This window comes from Stegostoma tigrinum, chromosome 9 (genome assembly GCF_030684315.1).
Source record: "Stegostoma tigrinum isolate sSteTig4 chromosome 9, sSteTig4.hap1, whole genome shotgun sequence".
Classification (NCBI taxonomy): domain Eukaryota; kingdom Metazoa; phylum Chordata; class Chondrichthyes; order Orectolobiformes; family Stegostomatidae; genus Stegostoma; species Stegostoma tigrinum.
The window spans coordinates 48,591,919-48,618,034 of NC_081362.1; the positions used below are offsets into that span (position 1 = coordinate 48,591,919).

Sequence of the window (26,116 nt, forward strand, 5' to 3'; positions counted from 1 at the left end):
CAAATATAAAATTGCAATAAAACCTTAAACTTTACTTTGGTCCTGATCTTATGGATTTCTTCCTGAAATAAACTGTTCTCAGTTAAACAAAACATAATTTAATTCTCAGATAACAAGGTGTAGAGCTGGATGAATACAGCAGGCCAAGCAACATCAGAGGAGCAGGAAAGCTGGCATTTCAGAACCTTTCTGAAGAAGGGTCCAGATCCAGAACATCAGCTTTCCTGCTCCTCTGATGCTGCTTGGCATGCTGTGTTCATCCAGCTCTACACCTTGTTATCTCAGTTTCTCCAGCATTGGCAGTTCCTACTATTTCTAATTTAATTCCCATTTGTTTGATCAAGTCAACATGATTAATTATTTAAAAATAACTTAAACCTCAATTTTCACTTTTAACGAGAAGCACAAGGAGCTCTCAAAGCCTTTTGTCACCAAAAAGTGCCTGTTCGACTTTCTTCACTGCTTTTGAACCCCTTTTTTTATATAGTTTTGCTTCCATCTTCCTCTCTGTACTTTTAAGTTGAGTTATTTTGTAGACCCTTGTCTTTTCTCCTGATCATCTTTCCATAAATTCCCATCCAAAATCCCTTCCTGGTGTTATGCTCATTGACTGTATAAATGAATATAATAACTCTGCTTTTCATAGCATCATTATTATCCCAGTCTTCAAAGAGAACCACTGGTTATTGACTCCTTTGCCCTTATAGGTGAGCAGATGACTGTTTTATGCAGGAGACTTAATTCTGGGGTTTTTGTGAATAGCCGGCTTGTTTTGATTTCCATCAGAAAATTGTTATTTCAAGGATTGTTACAACTCTCTTTGTCAAGGTGGAGCTTTTTAGCTTGTTGAAGCAGAGAGTTCTTGGAACATGTGTTATTGAACAGACCAGACCCCTCCAAAATATATTATGGAGATAGTCTAGACCCTAATTTTTATATTTTTTTATAGGCAAGTGCAAGGTTTGTGTTCCTCACGTGATTCGATTGGCTCACCACTAAGCTTTAATCAAAACCCATTTTAATTTTATAACACAGTTAACAGAAAAATTGGCTTTACTTTACTCTATTGAAATACTTTACAAGATAATGTGTTATTTAACCCCTGATATTAACTGTTCCAACGTAGGCAGTATTCGAAGAAAACACCCTCTGATAAAAATGCAATTGATAAATCGGTTATGATTCTCATGACTCCAGTCCTGCAGAAAAACATAATTCGCCCCCTTTTGATTTCTAAGAGGAAGCCTTGCTGTCTAAGACTTCACTCTAGCAGTAGGGAATTCAAGGTTTTAGATGCAGCAGCCAGCAGGAACCTTCTCACTAACTGTAAACAAAACTGCAAGCCTTCCTAGCTCTGTGTCAGGCCAGACCCTATCCACTCAAGATTCTGTGATAACAAGGCGTAGAGCTGGATGAACACAGCAGGCCAAGCAGCATCAGAGGAGAAGGAAGGCTGATGTTTCAGGTGAAGAAGGGTCTAGGCTCAAAACGTCAGCCTTCCTGTTCCTCTGATGCTGCTTGGCCTGCTGTGTTCTTCCAGGTCTACACCTTGTTATCTCAAATTCTCCAGCATCTGCAGTTCCTACTATCTCTCTCCCACTCAAGATTCTTTTGTTTTTTAAAAAAAACACCTGGAGAACTCAAAAGCTGTTTGCCAACTGCCTGTTTGCAGGAGACATTTCGGCACGTGACAATGCCCCTCTGCAAGAGAAACAGGACAGAACTCATCTCTTAAAGGCACAGTATTGTCACACATGGGATGATTTTCTACAGACACTGCTTTTGACAGACGACCGTATCTGTTTGAAGCAAAACTGGATAAATGTTTAGAAGCAGAGAATTATAACGGGGTTATGAGGATCAAGAAGAATGGAAATAAATAGCTTTCCTTAAATCATTTTTACTGGGAGAAGAAATTTGAATGCTACAAATGTCAGATAATCTTGCTTGAAATTGGGTTTCTTATAGGAAGAAAAATAGGGGGTTTCTTGTGGAAACATAAAATTATGGAGGGAATAGATAAGATTGAAGCAGAGAGATCGTTTCCACTGGCAAGTGAGACTAGAACTGAGGGGCATAACCTTAAAATAAGGGGGAATAGATTTAGGACTAAGTTGAGGAGTAACTCCTTAACTCAAAGAGTTGTGAATTTTGGAATTCTCTGTGCAGTGAAGCAGTTGAAGCTACTTTGTTGCATATTTCTAAGACAAACATAGATTTTTGAACAATAAGGGAATTGAAGGTTATTGAGGGTGAGTGGTTGGGCAAGTGCAGCTGAGTCCGTTATAAGATCAGCCATAATCTTATTGAAGGGTGGAGTAGGGTCGATGGGCTGGATGGCCTATTCCTGCTCCTATTTCTTATGTTCTTATCTTTTGTTCATTTGTTTAAGTCAAATACCTGTTCGGGCAATGTGTGGAGAATCCCGGATACCTCAATTTACCTGTTTAATTCACCCACTTTTTTCTCATGCTTACGTTTTACCCACTTGGGGGAAATAATGATTAATTTCAATATCAGGTAGCCATGGCAGATTAGTTTATTACAGAGATACTAATTAACCTCTAATTCTCTGGAGACTTTTAATGTGCATTAAATTTTGTTAAAAGGTATTAGAACACCTTTTCTAATAATTACACGAGAACCTCTAATGCATTGAAGTGTTTTTGTTTGATTTTAGTTTTTTAGTCAAATTGACTTTTTTTTTATATTTAGACACCAACTTTTGTGATATAGGTGTGAGATGATATTAAAATTTTCTGACCTCAATTTAATATTCTTATTTTATTAATTCAGACCTGCAGAATGGACTTCACTGAGGCGTACTCTAATACTTGTTCAGCTGCTGGATATGCTGTAAAAAATGGAAATGTAGAACTTCTGAAAACCTTGATTCAGAAAGGTTATAGTCTTGACATTGCTGACAACCGTGGTTGGTGTCCAATCCATGAAGCTGCAACTCACAAATCTTTGAGATGCTTGAAACTCTTAATACATGCAGGTACTGCAGTTACTTTATCGTTATTGTTGAAACGGACCTGTTTCTGTCACCTAAACAACTATTGTTATAAGTTGGGCCCAAATGGATTATCTTTTATAATCCTGAAAGCCTTTTGTCTGAAATCAGAATGTTGTAGGATAAATGAGCACAACAACATCTTTTTCCTTGACTAAGTAAGTGTAACTGCAAATCCTCTTTATCAACATGTAAAATTAAAGCACTATAATAACATATCATTTAGTTGTTATATGATGGCAGCCTTCACAACTGATCATGTCCTCTCTTAGCTGTATCATTTGTCTTTTGTGTTGCTGTTGTAATTTTTTTTGTGACTTTACTTTTGCCTTCTCTCACATTCTGTATCTCTTAGTATATTTGCTCATATTTTCTTTCTTTATTTTAAATGATTCTTTTGACATCCTGGCACTTGATTCATGACCAGAATGTTGGCTATTCATGATTTTATTTTGCCCATCATGATTTTATAAACCTCAATAAGGTCACCCCTCAGCCTCTGATGCCTGAGGGAGAATAGCCCCAGTCTATTCAGCTTCTCCCTAAAGGTCAAACCCTTCAACCCTGGAAACGTCCTTGTAAATGCTATTTGAACCCTTTCGAGTTTCACAATATCCTCCCTATAGCTGGGAGTCCAGAATTACGTGCATTATTCTAAAGTGGGCTAACCAATGTCCTATATGCTGCAACATGACCTCCCAACTTCCATAGTCAATGCACTGACCAATAAAGGCAAGCAGACCAAATGCCGCCTTCACCATCCTATCTACGTGCAACTCCACTTTCAAGGAACTAAACCTGCACTCTCAGGTCTTTTCGTTCAGCAACACTCCCCAGGACCTTTACCATTATGTGTATAAGTCTTGCCCTGATTTGCCTTTCCAAAATGCAGCACCTTACGTTTATCTAAAGTAAACTCCATCAACCACTGCTTAGCATGTTGGCCCATCTGAACAAAATCCAGTTGCCATCTAAGGTAGTAGGAACTGCAGATGCTGGAGAACCTGAGATAACAAGGTGTAGAGCTGGATGAACACAGCAGGCCAAGCAGCATCAGAGGAGCAGGAAGGCTAACGTTTCGGGCCTAGACCCTTCCTCAGAAATGGGGGAGGGGAAGGGGGTTCTGAAATAAATAGGGAGAGAGGGGGAGGCGGAGAGAAGATGGATAGAGGAGAAGATAGACGGAGAGGAGACTGACCGGTCAAAGAGACGGAGATGGAGCCAGTAAAAGTGAGTGTAGGTGGGGAAGTAGGGAGGAGATAGGTCAGTCCAGGGAGGACGGACAGGTCAAGGGGGCAGGATGAGGTTGGTAGGTAGGAGATAGGAGTGGGGCTTGAGGTGGGAGGAGGGTATAGGTGGGAGGAAAGACAGGTTAGGGAGGCGGGGACAAGCTGGGCTGGTTTTGCGATGTGGTAGGGGGAGGGGGGATTTTGAAATTTGTGAAGTTCACATTGATACCATTAGACTACAGAGTTCCCAAGTGGAATATGAGTTGCTTTTCCTGCAACCTTTGAGTAGCACCGTTGTGGCACTGCAGGAGGCCCAGCATGTACATGTCATCTGAGGAATGGGAGGGGCAGTTGAAATGGTTTGTGACTGGGAGGTGCAGTTGTTTATTGTGAATTGAGCATAGGTGCTTTGCAAAGCGGTCCCCAAGCCTCCTCTTGGTTTCCCCAATGTAGACGAGGCCACAACAGGAACATCAGATACAGTATACCACATTAGCAGGTGTGCAGGTGAACATCTTTGCTTGATGTGGAAAGTCTTCTTGGGGCCTGAAATGGGGGTGAGAAGGGAGGTGTAGGGGCAGGTGTAGCACTTCCTGCAGTTGCAGGGAAAAGTGCCGGGTGTGTTGGGGCTGGAGGGGACCACCTTCTGTGTCCACTACATCTCCAATTTTGTTGTCATCTGCAAACTTACTAACCATGATCTAACCTTGCTAACTAGTGTACCATGAGAAACCTTGTCAAATGCCTTACTGAAGTCCATATAGATACGTCCAAAGCTGTGCCGTCATCAATCCTATTCATTACTTCTTCAAAAAACTCAATCAAGTTAGTGAGACACCATTTCCATGCACAAAGCCATTTCGACAATCCCTAATTAGTCCTTGCCTTTCCAAATACATGTAAATCATGTTCCTCAGGATTCCCTCCAACAAAAATTGTGGCACGGTGGCTCAGTAGTTAGCACTGCTGTCTCACAGTGCCAGGGACTGGTGTTCAATTCCAGCCTAGGGCATCTGCCAGTGTGGAGTTTGCGTATTCTTCCTGTGTCTGTGTGGGTTTTGTCTGGGTGCTGCAGTTTTCTCTCAGTCCAAAGATGTGCAGCTTTAGGTGCACACTAAATTGCTCATTGTGCTCAGACTAGTTGGGTTAGTCATGGGAAATACAGGCGTAGGATGCTCTTCAGAGGGTCAGTGTAAATTCAATGGGCCAAATGGCTGGTTTCCACTCTGTAGGGATTCTATGAAGCTAATCTGTTCTATGAACTTGGCTACCACTGATGCCAGGCTCACCAGTTCCCTGGCTTTTCCTTACCACCTTTCCTACCATGTTAGCCAACCTCCAGTCTTCTGGCACCACACCTGTTACTACCTATTATACAAATATCACAACAAGGGTCTAGGCAATCACTTCCCCAGCTTCTCACAGAGTCCTCAGGTACGCCTGATCAGGTCTCAGGGATTTAACCAACCTTACGTGTTTTAAGACATCCAGCACCTCCTCGTCTGTAGTATGGACATTTTTGAAGATGTTAACATTTATTTCCCCATGTTCTTTCTGTTCCATATTCTCTCCTCAGTTAAATACATGCAAAATACTTGTTTAGTATCTCCCCCTGTCCCCTGCGATTCTGCACATAGCTGGTGTTGCTGATCTTTAAGGGGCCTTATTCTGTTCCTTGTCACTCTTTTGGCCTTAATGTATTTGTAGAATCTCTTTGGATTCTCTTTAGCCCTATTTGCCAAAGATAGCTCATGTCCCATTTTTGCCTTCCTGATTTACATCTTAAGAATATTCCTATTGTCATTCTATTCCTCTAGGGATTCGCTCGATCCCTGTTGTCTGCACCTGACATATGCTTCCTCCGTATTCTTGATCAAAACTTCAATTTGTCTAGTCATCCAGCACTCTCTTCACCTACCAGCCTTGCCATACCCCCTATCAGGAGCATACTGTCCTTGGACTCTCAATATCTCATTTTTGAATGCTTCCCATTTTCCAGCTGTCCCTTTACCTGCAAACATCAGCCCCAAGAAGGGTCTGGACCCAAAACGTCAGCTTTCCTGCTCCTCTGATGCTGCTTGGCCTGCTGTGTACATCCAGCTTCACACCGTGCTATCTCAGATTGTCCAGCATCAGCAGTTCAACATTAGCCCCAATTAACTTTTGAAAGTTCTTGCCTAATACTGTCAAAATTGGCTTTCCACCAATTTAGAATTTTAACTTTTAGACCCGGTGTATTCTTTTCCGTCACAGTTTTAAAACCAATAGAATTATGGTCACTGGCCCCAGAGTGTTTCCCCACTGACACCTCAATCACCTGCCCTTTCTTATTTGCCAACAGCAAGTTAAATTTTGCACCTTCTCTGATAGGTGCTTCCACATACTGAATCAGAAAATATTCCTGTACACACTTAACAAATTCCTCTCCATCCAAGCCCTTAACACTGTGGCATTCTCAGTCTGTGTTTGGAAAATTAAAATCTCCTAGCATAACCATCCTATTATTTTTACAGATGACAGAGATCTCCTTACAAATTTGTTTCTCAATTTCCTGCTGACTGCTGGAGGTATCTAAAGTACAATTCCAATAAGGTGATCGCCCCTTTCTTATTTCTCAGTTCCACCTAAATAATGTCCCAGGACGTATTCCCAGTAGTATCCTCCCTATATACAATCATAATGTTATCCCTAATTTGAAACACCATTCCCCCTCCTCTCTTGCCCCCCTTTCGATCCTTGCTTATTGCATCTATACCCTGGAACGTTAAGCTGCCAATTCTGTCCATCTCTGAGCCATGTCTCTGTACTTGCTGTGATAGTGCAGTCCCATGTTCCCAACTATGCCCTGAGTTCACGTGCCTTATCTGTTAGGCCTTTTGCATTGAAATAAATGCAGTTTAATTTATCAGCCCTACTTTTGTCCTCTGCTTTGTTCCTGCCTGCCCTGACTCTTTGACTTGCTCCTTTTCCCAGTTGCACCAGTCTCAGACTGAACTCTTTTCTCACTATCTCCCGTGGTGCGCCCCAGCGTTCCTAGTTTAAATCTTCCCAAGCAGCTCTAGCAAATCTCCCCACCAGTATTGTAGACCCCTTGAGGACATACTTTTCAAATTCCTGCCTAACTTTCCATATACTCTATTCAAAATCTTGTCCTTTACTTTTCCTACGTCGTTAGTTCAAACGTGTGCAATGATCTGCTGGTCCCTCTCCCCTTTGAGAATATTCTGCACCCGCTCCGAGATATCCTTGACCCTGGCACCAGGGAAGCAACACATCATTTTGATGTTTTATTGTCGACTGCAGAAATGTCTGTCTGTGCCTCTGACTAGAGCATTCCCTATCATAATGGATCGTTTGGGGGCCTGATGTACCACTCTTTACAATAGAGTCAGCCTTGGTACCAGAAACCTGGCTTTCTGTCCTACATTCCCCTGAAAAAGCATCACCCCCTACATTTTCCAAAACAGCATACTTGATTGAGATGGGGATGGCTACAGGAGACTGCTGCACTACCTGCGCCCCTCTCCTACCTTTCCTGAAGGTAACCCATCTACCTGACTGGATCAGAGATAATGGGAACTGCAGATGCTGGAGAATCCAAGATAACAAAGTGTGAAGCTGGATGAACACAGCAGGCCAAGCAGCATCCTAGGAGCCCAAAAGCTGATGTTTCAAGCCTCTGACCCTCTGATGAAGGCTCTAGGCCCGATACGTCAGCTTTTGTGCTCCTAGGAAACACACCCTGCTTCTATGGAATCCCCAAGGCACAGAAGCCAGAAATTCCCCTTAGATCCATAGTCTCCCTCCTGGGTACACCAACATACAGACTGGCTAAAGAATTACAATGGAAACTAACACACCTATTAAACAGCTCAACCTACTCTATCCACTTGGCCCAAGAATTCCTCAATAACAGCAAAGTCACCAGAATCGATGAGGACAGAACTATGATCTCCTTTGATGTGACAGCACGGTTTACTTCCATCAACATCTCCCTAGCTAAGGAAACACTAATCTTGTTACTCGGCAAGCCAGTAATGTTGAACCACACGCACACACATGACACCATCTGCAAGGACAGCACCTTCAAACTACTAGATTTATGCCTCATGACCCATAGTGTCTTCAGCAGTCAGGTGTATAAACGAATCAATGGAATACCCATGGGATCACCCATTATCAGGGCTTACAGATGAAACAGTAATGCAAAGACTGGAAAGGGCAGCCAAAACTATGGGTCTGCTATGTGGGTAACATATTTGTCATTATCAAGTGCACAAAACTGCAGGAAACCCACCAACTCATTAACAACATCCTTGCCAGCATAAAATTCACGAGGAAAGAGGAGAACAACAACCAACTCCCATTCCCGGACGTAATGTTCCAATGAAAGGCCAACAGTGAGCTCCAGACCACTGTATACACAAAGACTACCCATATGTACCAAGTACTTAACTAAAACAGCAACCACCCCAACACCCACAAACAGACCTGCATTGGAACTCTACTCTAAAGAGCCATAACACTCTGTAGCACGCGGAACTGCACAAAGCTGAAGAAGAACACTACCACAGCGTCTTTAAAAACAATGGCTACCCAAAACATGTCGTTCACTGGTACTTGCAGAAGAGACAACAGCAGGAAGACACTGTACGTCCGGATACACTAGTCATCTTGCCATATATTAAAAATGTATCAGATGACTGCCAGACTACACCAACCACTGGGAATCGTGGTAGCACACAAACCCACAGCCACACTTCGACAACTACTGACAAGAACTAAGGATCCCATACCCACAACTTACAGGACCACCATTATATATAAAATTCAATGTAAGGACTGCCACAAACACCACAATGGACAGTCCAGGAGAACACTAGCTATCAGGGTACATGAGCACCAAATGAGGCCAACCACCACATCAGACTGGGTCACATTAGTGACAAGTGGAATAGACCAACAACACATCATCGGAGGCACACTGATAACGTTGTCTAGTATGGTGATGAAACATCTACAAACCAACCTAGCAGCTCGGCTAACATATCAACAACTTCACCTTATCTGTCTAGATGACGTCCATACAACAAAGGGCAAGGAATGTTTGGTCTTCTAGCAACACCATATGTTGCGGGAAAATCATTAACACAGCCATGAAGCTGAGTCCACCATAACTGTAATGACTGCCAGAAAGACATAGAAAAGAGCAGCAACGATGTCATGTAATTTGGACGTCTCTCACCAGGATTATCACTATAAGATCTTGAATATCACTGATAATGACAACATTACCAATGGAGAAATGTCGCAGAGCGATGGTCAGTGATGCTGAGACTGAAACATACATTAACAGCCAGACATGTTTCCCACAAAAGTGGCAGTTGATTGGACATGTGTAAAAAGAAGGAAGTGGGTTTTAAAAAAAAAACTGTTGACAAACACTTAAGGATGAATTTCAAGGGCAATAAGCTACCAGAGCTGGAGCAAACAAGTTTGCAATAGATCAGAAAGTGAGGTTTTGCTGCCTGAAGGACTGGAGGCGATACATTTAAATAGGTCTGGAATGTCCCCCACCCTGTTTTCCTTTTCCTTTTTCTGAATTTCCTTCTGAATAATTAGCTTACCTTTCCTGTTCATTCCTAGGTCAGTCCATTGTAAGTGGTTCTTGACCTTTTCTAGAGTACATCATCTCTGTGCTCAGCAGCATAAATTCCTCTGATTTGCTGAGAAGTGAAATTGGACAGCATGGGGCAACAAGAAGCAGAGGCAGTGAATGAAAAAGATGAAATGAAAAAAGGGGGCAAGGGAGCATGAGATACTAAAGTACATTATGTAAGTATCTTCATTTGGATGGAAATTGCTAATCTTTTTGTATATTCCTCTAGCTTCTTCTGCTCAGTGCATAGATCTAAAGACTTTTGAAGGTGAAACAGCTTTACATCTTGCTGCAAAATGTGGCCATTTAAAAATTGTTCAGATTCTGCTAAAGGCCGGGGCAAATCTGAATGCCATCACAAATGAAAACGTAACACCGCTTTTTTTAGGTAAGGCACTAAAAATGTGGATTTTTGGTTCATAATCTTCACATGGAACATAGAAAAATACAGCACAGGACAGGGAATCTAAACTGTCAGTTGTTATTGAGACTTACTCTTGAAGTTGTAGAACTTGGAATTTTCTGTAAGGCACGTTGCTGAAATTGTGAGCTGATACTAACACATCAAGAGAAGCCAGGGCTTATTTTTTGTTGATAATACAAGTCTCACCGTAGGGTCAATAAAGCCCCATTTATGAATATCCAGGTGATTAGGTGGTGGGGATGGGGAATAGAGCTTAGAGAGGAGGTCTTGGTGGTCAGTGTTTGGTAAATGATACCCAGATAGTGTCCATAGATATACTGGGAGGTTGCTTTTTTTTTTCTAATCTGCCATTCTTCTTGGTCTCTTAAATTCTTAGTTCATCCTTCTCACTCTCTTTAGTACAGTGACGCTCGTAGGTCACTGAATGCAATTCTCTGGAGATGAAATCCTACTCTTTGTAAGCTTCCGTCTGGTCTGTTTTTCTGCTAAATCAGATAATATTAGTATCCAGGCTACTCATTAAATTTAATACACTTAATGGTATGCTTACTTGAACCAGATTGAGGTAAGGTAATCTGTGTCAAATAATTGAAACAGCAAAAAAATCTGCAAATTCTGGCAAAAACTTATTTGCAACTAAAGGATAATAAGCCCACGATATCCAAAACAGTAATTGTGGCTATGATTGAATTCTAGATACAAAATTTTCATTTTCTACTCAGAATTATGTTCCGACAAACTAGCCTTTAAGTTTCTGGTTAATTTTTCATATAATAAAACTGGGATTTGAGATGTGTGTATATAGGTCTTCTATGTATTGATATTGTTATAACCTTAAATATTTTTATATTGCATTATGTTGAAGCAAAAGTTTGATTTTTATTCCTATTTGCCATATTGAAGCAACTGAGAAAGGTGACATTGCTGTTATAAAGACACTTTTAAAGCATGGAGCAAGAATTAATGGACCACATTCTGCATGTTTATGGAGTGTTCTGCATCAGGCTGCTTATCAGGTACTGTGATATTCGTTCTAGATTTCATTGGGGGAGGAGGAATATTTTTGAAATAATGCCAGTATCCACATCAATTTTCGGATAATCTGTCAATTTTCTTTTACATTCTTGGAATGCCTGTGTCACAAGCAAAGCTGTAATATATGTCTCACCTTCAGAAGATGGTGGGCTTTAGAGAAATGCAGGAGGTGAAGATAATCAATGATGCTGGGTATGGTATTCTAGGAACTTGACCTAACGATGAAGAAATTACAATATAAATCAAGGCGTGGATGGTGTGTCCCTTGAAAGGTGGATATGGAGACATTATTCCCATGCAACTTCTGTTGTTGTCTGTGATCATTTTGCGCAGGCTACCTTCATCATTTTAGGGTGTCAAACAGTGAATTATTAGTGTGATCTTTGCAAATTTGGCATTGCTTCCATTTTAACAGATATGTTCTGGGCAACCAGAGATCAGGGAAGGGCCTTCCTGAAATTTGAAAGTCAGATTCTTTTGACATTGCCAGATTTGACTATATTTTAACACTTGCTTTGTGGCCAAATGCCGGTGTCATCGTTTCCACTGGAGGGACAATGGCAGCTATCCGAGAAACTGAGTCTGAGGGTAAGTGATCTGTTTTTAGTAAGTTTCATTGTGGACAGGGTAGAGCAGGAGTGACTAATAAGTGACTGCAAAAGACAAAGCTGAACCATTTGTACTATCTTCAGCCATCAGGGTGAAATTGATTGTCCATCTCTGCTTCATCCTGAGGTCCTCCGACTTCAAGGGGACGCTCAGTTTTAACTGAGTGGGAGAACACATTCCTTCACATGAGGGTAGTGAATGTCTGGAATTCTTTACCCCAGAGAGTCGTGGAGGCTAGACCACTGGAAATATTTAAAGAGGAGATTAACTAGATTTTTGAAATATTCAGGAGTTGAGAATAGAGTTGACATGAAAGAGGAGTTGAGGTGTTGGATAGACCTTGTTGATCTTGTTGAATGGCAGGGCAGGCCTAAGAACCTGAATGGCCTACACCTGCTTATTTTATGTTCTTAAATTAGTGACAGTGAAAAAAAATCTGATTGTTCAGGCCACAGCAAGATCCCAGGTCCCAAAAAGGTGACAGTTTTTAATTTGAAAATGTTCTCCCGAACTAGGTGTGTCCTTAAATTTGCAGTTCCAGTGCAGTTTAAAGGATATTAGTCCAACAACAAGTAAATTGGTCAGCTGTGACTGATTGTCTAATGTTTTACACAGTTATCACCATTAGGCTTCTTGTGACACAGTGGTAGTGTGCCTATGTCTGACTCAGGAGGCCTGAGCTCATGTCCAGCTGGTCCAGAGATATGTCACAGCATCACTGAACAGGTTGATTACACAATATGATCAGTTACCTTCATATTAACCTATATTCAATCAGCAGCAAAATGTTTGGTGTCATATCAAATTACACAATTCTGTTAATCTGGTCACTGGCGCAGAGCCTGAATTCTTTCAGGACCGCATGTCTCCCCACTTCTGAGATTTTGATCTAAACGTAGGCAAAATTGCAGAGATGAGTAGAGACCATTTGACCTTGACAGCTTGAGCACAGGTGATATTTGGCAAAGAAACAGCATGAAGGAATTGTAGTAAAGCTATAGTCATTGGGTGTCATACTCAAAAACTTCCAAGTTACTGGCCTCATGGCTGACATAAGAAGTCATATGTTGTTGTAGGCCAGCCATTTCAATTCTGGGGTATTCGTGTAGAAGTTATTTGGGTTGAGACTCCAATCTCATCATCTTCGGCTGATGCATTAATAACTTGTGCTCCACCATAATGTCGGAACAGGCAGGAGGAACGTGTATGAACCTTTATCTAATAGGGATTGGTAATAGGTATTTTCTTATCCAGTTGAAACATCAATGGCAGAATTTGTTTGAGGCATGCAGATAGAAGAAAAATGACCTGATATCAATTACTGAAATGTCTGGTGGAATGGGAAATGAAAGCGGGAACAAACTTTATCCTGATGATCTTTCATTAGTCACTTTCAATAGGACATATCTTTGTTAGTTTATAGACAGGATCTATTATTGAACCACAAGTAACACAACCAAATGTTTGTGCAATTTTTGGTTAACAGTATCTTTTCACCCTTGCTTCTCATTACACCCAATTTGTACAAATTTTCAGATGTATGAGCCATATTTTTTGCAGTGGAATATTTTATTTATTTCACATAATATTGTATATTTTATAGCTTTATTTGTGGCATGCAGAGTAATTGAACTATAAAGTTCATCTAAGATAATAAAATGTGAGGCTGGATGAACACAGCAGGCCAAGCAGCATCTCAGGAGCACAAAAGAGCACAAAAGTTCATCTGTTTGATTTAGCATTCTGATGGTTACACCTGAGAAATCACTTGAACCTCCATCCAAAGAATAAAGCCGTTCTAGATATGGTTGCCAGAATTTATCTGGGGGAAGATGATTCAGAACGAATAGAGCATCTTTATGGAGTGATATTCAGCATTGATATCTCTCAGGAGGGCAAGATACTAGTTCATTTTTGAAAATCAAAGATGACAAATTCTGGAAACATTGCAGAATAGGAACATGGAAGTAGGAATAGGTCATTCAGCTTCTTGAGCATGCTGTGCCATTCCTGCACTATACCTGTATTCTTTGATAGCATGATTAACTAGACATCTATGAATCTTTGTTCTGGACTTAATTATCAAAGTTTTATAGTCCTTTGAAGTAGAGAATTTTAATGATTCATCACCCTCTGAATGGACTTGCTCTTGAGTTCAATCCTAAATGGCTTATCTTTCATTCTGAGACTTTCCTGTTGTTGTAAACCACATAGCCAGGGAAACCATTCTTTCTGCATTTATTCTGCTATCTTTTTAAGAATTTTTGTTTTAAGTTCATCTGATGCCATCCCTCAATCTTCTAAACTCCAGAGAATACAGGCCTAGCCTCTTCAATCTATCCTCATCAGACAGTCTTCCAATCTCAGGACTCTCCAATCCTGGTGAACCTCCTCTGTCCTCTCTCTATGGTAAGTTTATCCATCCTTAAGCAAGGTGACCAGAATAACACACTACTCCAGATGTGGTCTAACCTGTGTTCTGTAGTATCAAATCCTCTCGTAATGAAGGTTAATATGCCATTTGCCTTCTGAATTGCTTACTGCACCCACATGCTGGTTTTCACTGAATTATACATGAGGACTTGGGTTTTTTTGTACATCAACATTTTTAAATTTCTCACCATTGAAGAAATACTGTACTTTTGTTTTTTTTGAATCAAAATGGATAATCTCACTTTTTTGACATTATATTCTCTCTGCCATGCTCTTGCCCAAGCATTTAGCCTGTCTAAATCCACCTGAAATCTTTTTTCCTCAACTCACATACACATCAAGTTTTGTAAAATCTGCGAACTTGAAATGTTATAATTGGTCCTTACACCCAAATCATTGATATAGATTGTAAACAGTTGGGTCCCAAGTGCTGATCGTTGTGGTACTGCACTGTTTGCAACTTACCAACCTGAGAATGATCCATTTATTCTAAATTGGTACTTTCTGCCAGTTAACCAATTTTGATCTGTGCTAGTGCATTATCCCCAATTCTATGCATTTTAATTTTGTTTACTAAACTCCTGTGTGGAACTTTATTCGAAGCCTTCCAAAAATCCAAATGCACTATATCCACTAGTGCCTCCTTATTGACTCTGTTTGTGACATTCTCCAAAAAGCTTGATCAGGTTTGTGAAACATGTTTTCCCCTTCATAAACCCATGTTGACGCTGCCCAATCAGACAATTATTTTCCAGATGTCACGTAATTGTATCCTTTACCAGAGACCACATTTTTTTCCACCACCACCATTGTCAGGCTAAAATATCTATTGTGTCCTGTTTTCTTTTCCTTTTTAACATTTGCGGCCTTCTGCAGACATTGCAGAACTAATAGAATTTTGCAAGATGATCATCAAATCATCCACTAACTCTGTAGTCATCTCTTTGAAAACCCTAGTGAGTGGTCATTAGGCCCCAAGAATTTGTTAGCTTTCAGTCTTGCTAATTTCTCCATTATCACCTTTTCACAAGGACTCATTGTTTTTCAGTTTCACAGTACTATGAGACTTTTTAATGTTATTTACTTGAGGATGACTTCTTGCTTTCCTCTGTGAAGATAGACACCTGGTACTTAACTTTGTGCCATTTCTTGATTTCCTATTAAACTGTTTTGTTTCTGCCTGTATGGATCCACATTTGTCTCTGCTAATCTTTTCCATTTACATACATATTGAAAATTTTAAAATCTTTTTGTGTTTCTAGTTATTTTAATTCATATTATATTGTCTGTTGCAATTTATTGCAACTCTTCTGGCAATTTGATAAACCTTCTGCTTTAAATAATACTAACTTTAATTTGTTTCAGAGATAGTAGGAACTGCAGATGCTGGAGAATCTGAGATAACAAGGTGGAGAGCTGGATGAACACAGCAGGCCAACAGCATCAGAGGAGCAGGAAGGCTGATGTTTGGGGCCTAGACCCTCCTTCAGAAATTCTAGGCCCGAAATGTCAGTCTTCCTGCTCCTCTGAGGCTGCTTGGCCTGCTGTGTTCATCTAGCGCGACACCTTGTTATCTCTAACTTTAACTCCCCTGGTTAGCCATGGCACACTGGCTTTTTCTGTTGGATTAGGTTGCCTTGTAGGAATGTACTCTATTGAAAACTAAACATTAATGCTTTAAGTACTAGCCATTGCCTATTACCAGCAAGAATAAAATTTTCAGACTTCTAATGGACATTAGAGCTGTTCTCTCATTAGACAGAAAAAAAACAAGTGGTAGCTGTGTAACCTAAGGGTCGCCATGTCTCTGGCAAGGTGGGGATGATGAGAAGGAGAATCCTTCATGGTAATGGCAGCCAGTGTGGGAATTAAACCCATGCTGTTGGCATGACACCACATTGCACCTGTCCAACCAACTGAGCTAACTGACAACTGCCTACCTGCCATCAAAACTTTTAATGTATTTTACCAACCCGTACCAGTCAGCTTCCTTGCCAAACCTAAGTAATTGCAGGTTTATGACCTCTTCAGGTCAAATTGAATCCATTTAAATGTAATGGAAAATTCTAACATGCTATGGTCACTGTTTCCTAAAGGTTCTTCTATTGCAAGATTGAGAATTAATCTTTTCTCATTGCACAATACTAGATTTAAAATAGCCCATGCCCCTACTGGCCCCTTGACATATTGCACCAGAAAACTAACTTGAACAAATGCCAAGAATTATTTTTGCTCGTTAGATTTACTCAATCTGTATATCGGTCGAGGCCACCTATTATTACTACAATCACCTCTGATTTCCTGATTTATACTGTATCCTCTGTTATTACTAAGACTGTTTAGTACCCTATAAACCTCTCTCGTCAATGTTTTCTTTCCCTTGGTTTTATTTTTAACTCTGGCCAAATAGATCCTATACTCTGCCCTTCCAGTTGGAGATCCTTTTTCATGAACGTACCTTTCTGACTCTTACTGGTACTGCTCCACCTCCTTTTCCATCTTGCCTATTCTTCCTAAATGTTGAATGTCCTTAAATATTCACTTCCCAGTTTTGGCCATCTTGCAGTCACATCTCCATAATGATAATTAAATCATTTTGTTTCAATTCATCATCGTTCAGCTATATTATTGTGAATGCTGCATGTATTCTGCCTTTTTCATACTATTCTCTAATTTTACCCTGGTTGATTCCTGCACTTGCTTCTGTTGCTTTCTATTTTCATTTATAGCTTTTCTTTCTCCAATAATGAACATGGTTTTAATTGTATTTGAATTTCCTCTCGGATTCCTCTCCACTTAAGAGCTACTTTAGGCCCTCCCTAGAAGCACTAAGTCTCCCTGTGGGGATTCTAATCCTGGTCTTACTAACGTGCAATCTGACCTCCTTATACAGGGTACACCTGATGCTGAACAGATCCAGCTACCCCAAAAATCTAAAGCCCTCCTTTCTGCACCATTTTTCCAGCCATATGTTACTTTGCTCTGTTCTCATATTTCTAAGCTCTAGCACGCGTTCCTAGGTTAGAAAACCAAAGCAATCAGTCTCACTTTCACTGGATTCACTACACAGATAAATTAAGACATTCAATTATCTTGAAAACTGCCTAGTTGTTCCTAGCTAGGCTTTAGGAACAACAAATTTTGGATATCAAGTTTATAACTTAAAACAAAAATGAACAATTTACTAATAATGTAACTTTAGCAGAACACTGTTAAGCAACAAGGTAATCTAATTAATATCTATGATCTAAAGCTCAATCTTCTGTGATCATAACTTCCCATCTCTCAGATAAACAGACACAGTAAATTGATAAACTGAAAAGGAAAATAAAAGTATTATAATTTGTCAGTTTAATAAGCAGATTGCTACGAGATCATCATGAAATCCTTGGACAATGAGTTTTTCACGGCAAATAGAACTGTGTATCTTTTCTGAATGTTGAAGTCACTGGTTAGCATGAACAGTTTCAACAGACTTCTAGAAATATTTACATAGTTCTTATAGACTGGGATTATTAGAACATTTAACAATTTGATAACTGATGAGAAACTAGAGACAGAGCAAAACCAAGCAGCCCAATCTCCCAAAATCTCCAAAAGTAACACCACCTCCTGTCACAATCCAGTCAGAACTGCTTGCTCCTTGATTCCACATCGACAAGTTCCACATTAAACCAGCCCTGAGCACAAAAACAGCTTGGTGCCAATTCATCTGCAGTATCCATCGATCAGTGACAAGTTTCATTATCTTTGATGGCCAGTTCCTAACAGAAAATGTCTGTCTTTGTTATTTTCTGTTTTAAAACAAGCAGTTGTTCAAAGTTCAGTTTCAATTCTTACTTTCAACTCAGAGTTCCAAACCAAGAACAAATAGAAAAATCAAAGAAAAATAGTGATGACCTCAAAACATGGCATTGGGAGAAATTCTGAGATTACTGCCTGAGTGACCTCTTGCCTAACTTGTTAGATTCTTCTTTCAGAGCTTCATCCCTCTTTTTCTAACTTTTGGAGGTATTAGTGTGAGCCACAACCTCTGGCTCTTCATTCTCTCTCAAAAGCAAATCCTCTAACTACTCTGCTATCTTTTGACTCTAGTACTAGGAAAGCAATATTCTATCCTGGAGTCATGTTTGCTGCCACAGACATATCCAGCTGTTTCACTAACTATTGAATCATCTACCATTATTGCTCTTACAGTCTTCTTCCACCCACCTGTGCTGTGGAATCATGTGTGGTGCCACAAGCTTGGCTGTTTTAATCATCTTGAGATGAACAATGACAGTCACGTGTATCCAAAATGGAAAAAAAAAAGTTGTAGAGTGAGTTAGCCTCTAGATACTTCTGCACTACCTGACTTGACTACCTGTCTAATGGTCACCCGTTACTTTTCTGCTAGAATACTGTGGTGTGACCACTTTTTGACAACTGTGTGCATAGCATATTTAACAGCTTTGCTAATGGACCCCAGTGATTCCAAGACCTTGAATTCCAGGTTTGTGCACTCCAAAATTGTGTTTATCTAGACCACATGGAGTGTCATGACTCTTGCATGGCACAAGATGGGCATTATATGCAGTTGAGCTGCCCTACTTAAGACTGGAGGCTAGAATCTAGAAAGCAAAAGTAGTTGCCAAAACAGCTCCAATGAGTCTAGTTTGTTGAGAACAAATGTGCAAGCTGAATACTCACTGACCAATTAGCTTAATTCTTTGCTGTGATCATATGAACATGTAGGAGCAGAAGTAGACCATTTGGCCCTTTGAACCTGCTTTGCCATTTAGTACCATTGTGGCTGATCTGTTCGTATTTTGCATTCCACACACTCATTTATCCTCTAATTTTTGATTTCCTTGCCTAACAAGAATATGTCCACCTCTGTCATAAGATTATTTAATGACCTGCTTCCATCACCTTCTGAGGCTGAGAGTTCGTAAGTTGCTAATTTTATAGTAGTGCCCTCTCATCTGGACTCCATCCACAAGTGGAAACATCAAGATTGTTCAGGAATTTAGTCGAGCCATCTATCACTCTTCTAATCTCCAGTGCAAATAAGCCCAGCCTGCTCAACCTAGCTTCATGAGACAATTCACTCATTTAATGTAACCCTCCTTTAAACTGTCTCCAATGCATTTACATCCTTCCTTATGTAAGCCAAAACCATGCACAGTGTTTGAGATGTGCTTTCTACTATGCTCTGTAAAACTGATTAACTTCTTTACTTTTCTGGAAAGATTCCTGTTGCCCTTCTAGATGACATACTGTACCTGCATATTAACTTATTGTGATTCATGCACTGAAATGCCCAAATCACTCACTCCTTGGAATTCCAGTCATTCTCCATTTAAAAAAATACTTAGTTATTCTTCCTACCAAAGTGTACAGCTTCATATTTCTCACCTCATGTTCCTCCTGCCAGATTTTCTGGCACTTACTCTACCTATCTTGTCTGTAATTTCCTTGTGTCTTCTCTACAGTATACTTTACTACCTATTTTGCAGGTGTCTGCAAATTTAGTTACCATATGTTCACTCTCGTCATCTAACTCATTAATGTAAATTGTAAAAAGTTGAGGCACCAGTACAGAACTCTGGAGTCTCCACTCATCACATCTTGATCATCAGATAAAATCCCATTCATGCATACTATCTGGTTTTTTCAGCTGGGTAATCATCGATCCACGCTAATATGTTGCCACTTTATACCATGAGTCTTTATTTTCTGCAATAACCTTTGATTTGGGACCTTATCAAATGCATTCTAGAGATCCAAGTACTATATGTTTACTGGGGGAGAGAGATAATGGGAACTGCAGATGCTGGAGATTCCAAGATAATAAAATGTGAGGCTGGATGAACACAGCAGGCCAAGCAGCATCTCAGGAGCACAAAAGCTGACGTTTCGGGCCTAGACCCTTCATCAGAGAGGGGGATGGGGGGAGGGAACTGGAATAAATAGGGAGAGAGGGGGAGGCGGACCGAAGATGGAGAGTAAAGAAGATAGGTGGAGAGGGTGTAGGTGGGGAGGTAGGGAGGGGATAGGTCAGTCCAGGGAAGACGGACAGGTCAAGGAGGTGGGATGAGGTTAGTAGGTAGCTGGGGGTGCGGCTTGGGGTGGGAGGAAGGGATGGGTGAGAGGAAGAACCGGTTAGGGAGGCAGAGACAGGTTGGACTGGTTTTGGGATGCAGTGGGTGGGGGGGAAGAGCTGGGCTGGTTGTGTGGTGCAGTGGGGGGAGGGGATGAACTGGGCTGGTTTAGGGATGCAGTGGGGGAAAGGGAGATTTTGAAACTGGTGAAGTCCACATTGATACCATATGGCTGCAGGGTTCCCAGGCGGAATATGAGTTGCTGTTCCTGCAACCTTCGGGTGGCATCATTGTGGCAGTGCAGGAGGCCCATGATGGACATGTCATCAAGAGAATGGGAGGGGGAGTGGAAATGGTTTGCGACTGGGAGGTGCAGTTGTTTGTTGCGAACTGAGCGGAGGTGTTCTGCAAAGCGGTCCTCAAGCCTCCGCTTGGTTTCCCCAATGTAGAGGAAGCCGCACCGGGTACAGTGGATGCAGTATACCACATTGGCAGATGTGCAGGTGAACCTCTGCTTAATGTGGAATGTCATCTTGGGGCCTGGGATGGGGGTGAGGGAGGAGGTGTGGGGACAAGTGTAGCATTTCCTGCGGTTGCAGGGGAAGGTGCCGGGTGTGGTGGGGTTGGAGGGCAGTGTGGAGCGAACAAGGCAGTCACAGAGAGAGTGGTCTCTCCGGAAAGCAGACAGGGGAGGGGATGGAAAAATGTCTTGGGTGGTGGGGTCGGATTGTAAATGGCGGAAGTGTCGGAGGATAATGCGTTGTATCCGGAGGTTGGTAGGGTGGTGTGTGAGAACGAGGGGGATCCTCTTGGGGCGGTTGTGGCGGGGGCAGGGTGTGAGGGATGTGTCGCGGGAGATGCGGGAGACGCGGTCAAGGGCGTTCTCAATCACCGTGGGGGGAAAGTTGCGGTCCTTAAAGAACTTGGACATCTGGGATGTGCGGGAGTGGAATGTCTTATCGTGGGAGCAGATGCGGCGGAGGCGGAGGAATTGGGAATAGGGGATGGAATTTTTGCAGGAGGGTGGGTGGGAGGAGGTGTATTCTAGGTAGCTGTGGGAGTCGGTGGGCTTGAAATGGACATCAGTTACAAGCTGGTTGCCTGAGATGGAGACTGAGAGGTCCAGGAAGGTGAGGGATGTGCTGGAGATGGCCCAGGTGAACTGAAGGTTGGGGTGGAAGGTGTTGGTGAAGTGGATGAACTGTTCGAGCTCCTCTGGGGAGCAAGAGGCGGCGCCGATACAGTCATCAATGTACCGGAGGAAGAGGTGGGGTTTGGGGCCTGTGTAGGTGCGGAAGATGGACTGTTCCACGTAACCTACAAAGAGGCAGGCATAGCTGGGGCCCATGCGGGTGCCCATGGCCACCCCCTTGGTCTGTAGGAAGTGGGAGGAGTCAAAAGAGAAGTTGTTGAGTGTGAGGACGAGTTCCGCTAGGCGGATGAGAGTGTCGGTGGAGGGGGCCTGGTCGGGCCTGCGGGACAGGAAGAAGCGGAGGGCCTTGAGGCCATCTCCATGCGGAATGCAGGTGTACAGGGACTGGACGTCCATGGTGAATATGAGGTGTTGGGGGCCAGGGAATTGGAAGTCCTGGAGGAGGTGGAGGGCGTGGGTGGTGTCACGGACATAGGTGGGGAGTTCCTGGACCAAAGGGGAGAAAATGGAGTCCAGATAGGTGGAGATGAGTTCGGTGGGGCAGGAGCAGGCTGAGACGATGGGTCGACCGGGGCAGGCAGGTTTGTGGATTTTGGGAAGGAGATAGAAACGGGCCGTGCGGGGTTGGGGAACAATGAGGTTGGAGGCTGTGGGTGGGAGGTCCCCTGAGGTGATGAGGTCATGAATGGTGTTGGAGATGATGGTTTGGTGCTCGGGTGTGGGGTCATGATCGAGGAGGCGGTAGGAGGTGGTGTCGGAGAGTTGGCGTCTGGCCTCGGCGATGTAGAGGTCAGTACGCCATACTACCACTGCGCCACCCTTGTCTGTGGGTTTGATGGTGAGGTTTACTGTCACTCACTGTTTCTGTGTGATACACACGCAGACAGACATGCACACGCATGTAGTTATTAATTTTGTTATTTAATCTTGTCCGTTAATGTTTAAGTTTCAAACGCTGTCAACAGTTATGTTAAGGTTAACATTTTGATTGTGACTTTATCTGACTTTTTGTTTAATTTTTGAGAAAAGGTTAATTCATTTACTCTGCTGATGTGATCCTGCTGGAAGATTTGATCATGTCAATGCCAGCCCTGTCTGGTTGATATAAGAAAGATTTGTGAACCAGGTTTAGGCATAATTAATGTTTTGGCAGAGATGAATGATAATCCTAAAACGGTTTCTTGACAAGAATTTAAGGTGAAGGGGTAACTGTAATTGATTGAAAAATTTAGCAATTCCTACTTAGTTACGTGAGTTTATAGCTGCTTGGTAATTTAACTGAATGGTTGCAGTGAACTGTTAAACTAGTTTCACATGCATTTGCACAAGTCCGAATTATAGTTAACGTTAGAAGAATCATGTCTACAGCCTATAACTTATAATTTTTTTTAGGAACACTTAGAAATACTGAAGCTCTTGCTTGAAAAAGGAGCTGATAAACAAGCCAGGGATGATTATGGGATAACTCCGTTGTTTCTTGCTGCTCAGTATGGAAAACAGGAAAGTCTAAGAGTTCTTCTGCAATATGGTAATTGTTCAGTCTTAATACTTGCATCTAATACAGTACGCTGGCAATTTTGGAGAGGTTAATTTAAAATTTAAAATATTGTAAATGCTTTGTGTGTATTTTTTTTAAAAGATTGTTGCTTTTCAGTCTTCCAAAACACAGCGTTCCATTGCTAGTTAAACTGACTCCAGTCGTTTGAAATTCAGTAGCAAAGTGAGTTTGTATGCGGTTTCGTATTGCAGAACAATGTTTGCATGTAGGTAGTGTTTCTGAAGTGTAAATATTCTATGCTAGCCTAAGAAACTTGTATGAATCCAGTGACTGTTCCAATATACTTGTGGAGTACTATGACTATTCATTTGCTGACATAAGTGACCGGTTTCCAATAATCATTCATTACTTGATTGAGAAATTTCTTCTTGAAAAGCTACTACATTGTCTAAATGCAAGCAATTTTATTTTATAAAATTTGTTTTAATAAAATAACTATAAATCCACTCAATTTGTAATTGGTGGATGAATGTGCTATTTTTGTCAGAGAGTGTGTGTAGGAACAATGGAAGAAGATACTCCAGTGTTTTTGTCTGAGATTTTACTTAAAATATGGTATTGAGTGGAGAAGAGAATGTGTTCTGTTTCAAAGTGCCAAATTTTATCTGGGATTGCTTGATACTAACACTTGGTGGCAAAACGGAAAAGTAATCAACTTTTAGTACCTCATCCTTCATTTGAAGAAGAAAATTAGTAGTCACTGACCATTACAGCCCATCTATCCTTCTTGATTGTCACCATCGATAATGCAAAACTTGGTCACTATATGTACCAAATGTAATAGATAAATATTCTGCTCTCTGTCCGATACCATCAATATTTAATACATATTTCACAATACAGTGTGATCTGTTCACAAGCGATTTGTATTCTTTATCGACAACTCCGGCATACATTAACAGAAGCTTTAATTTTTGTGAGGAGGGATGAGCAAATTGTTTCTGCAGTTTCCATATAACGCTCTTGTTATTGTTTTGTCTCCTAATTACTGATGTCAATTACACTTCTTGGAACTCTTAATGAGAATTTCCACGCTTCCTCAGTAGAATACAAAAATGTCTGGATTCCATGAAATGCAAGCTTTCTGCTTTACCAAATACAAATACTTTATCATTCCCCATTTCCAAACGCATTTTCACTTTTTTTAACGAATGATCAGTAACTATTGAAAGTCTGGATGACGTTATCATTATGAAATGATGTAGTCCTGCAATTTTACAGAGAACCATGCTCTAAAGTTAGTAACAAATTATCATCCCCGAGTGGAAAGCAGTGGTGGTTAAGTATACTTTGATCCTATTTTTATTTGTTTTGTCCAGAGTTTCCCAATAATGCTTTAGTCATACGCTGTTGAGGTACACCACTATCTATTACAGCATGATTTAATGTATCAGCAAGGAAGATACTCATGGGCTCTTGCTATTCTTCCTTTATCATATTCAACCCGTCGGCCATCTGTTTCTTGTTACTTCAAATACTTGACTCCTTATCCTTGAAGAATTCACGACCGTGATATTTCGAGTCGCATTGGAAACCTACATTAACTATTCTGTGTGAATTTCGAGGATTTATATGTTGTCTGCTATCAAATCAATCCTGGTTCTCCCTTGATTCAGAAATCTATCAAAGCTGCAAACTCCTGAAAGTCTCTTTCAGCAATTCTATCCTCATACACCTGCAACTCGACCCCTTTCAACTTTGACAGTCAGTAATCATAGATCTTTTGTTTTCTGCACCACTGCAGAGTTCCCAATGTTTTCTCTAAGGTACTTGGAAACAGTTGTCTTGCTAAAACATTTTTTAGTGTGGCTGCCAATTGTTCGTAAACGGAATCATTACCATGAAATTGAACACCTGTCTAAACCAAATATCAGTATGTTTATGATTGATGCACAATCTAATAGTTTAAGCACAGAGTCCTAAATTTCTATGTTAAATTAGATGTATTTTATATAACCTCTCAAATTCCATGATATGTTCTTCCATTGACTGATTTATCCATCTAATTAAATTGATCAAAAACAGAAGTTGCTGAAAAAGCAACTCTGGGGAAGGACCCAAAACATTAACTCTAATTTTTCTTCACAGATGCTGCCAGACCTGCTGAGCTTTTCCAGCAACTTCCGTTTTTGCTTCTGATTTACAGCGTCCACAGTTCTTTTGGTTTTTATTAAATTGGTTGATTACCTATGCCTTTTAGGGTTGCAACAATTCACCTTTTTTTCTCAAGTTTGTGCGTACGTTATGTTTAAATCTCCAATTCCTCCTCCGTGTCAAAGTCTGTTACACCAATTCTGAAAATATTTTATTTCTTATTTTGCTCTCTTTTGGTAAGAATAAAGCCAATATCTTTTCTTGCTGCTTCTTAGTTAGAGAAGTGTGGCAAGTTCACATCCCCACCATATTCTTCTTCTACTCCAAAGTATGGCTTTGATTCCAAAATCACTGACAGATTATCATAACATGTGATCCTGCAGCATGACTCAGCATTTCACTTTAAAAAGCCACTGAAAGATTAGCTTTTTCCACAAACATGAATTGCCTTCTGTAACTTTAACTTCTCATATGGAGAGATTTATGCTCATCTTCTACCAACTCCTATTTCATACACTCTTAAAGGAAAAGTTGCCATAGTCCTACTGGACCATAGCATGGATCTCCCATTAGAGAGAGATGACTGGAGGTGGTTTAGCCTGGGTATAACCATGCATCAGATGAGGGGAGAAGTTGACAAGGACAGCCCTTCATGATAACCTCAGCTGATGTGGGAATTGAACCACTCTGTGTTGTCATTACTCTGCATTGCAAACCACTTGTCCAATCAACTGAGCAAACTGACTCAAAAACAGAAATTGCTGGAAAAACTCAACAGATTTGGCAGCATCCGTGGAGAGAAAGCAGAGTTAACATTTCCGGT

At 41.1% G+C, this 26,116-nt stretch overlaps 1 protein-coding gene across 3 annotated transcripts in view; it reads left to right on the plus strand.

Annotated features, from left to right (window-relative positions):
* Positions 1-26,116, plus strand: part of asb3 (ankyrin repeat and SOCS box containing 3) — an 85,277-nt gene that overhangs the window by 10,102 nt on the left and 49,059 nt on the right. For all 3 annotated transcript variants that reach the window (XM_048535714.2, XM_048535715.2, XM_048535712.2), the window contains exons 4-7: positions 2,797-3,001; positions 10,134-10,292; positions 11,232-11,344; positions 23,034-23,169. In XM_048535714.2, the coding sequence (XP_048391671.1) occupies positions 2,806-3,001; positions 10,134-10,292; positions 11,232-11,344; positions 23,034-23,169 (604 nt within the window). In that variant the 5' untranslated portion in view covers positions 2,797-2,805. The remainder of the gene's footprint in view (positions 1-2,796; positions 3,002-10,133; positions 10,293-11,231; positions 11,345-23,033; positions 23,170-26,116) is intronic.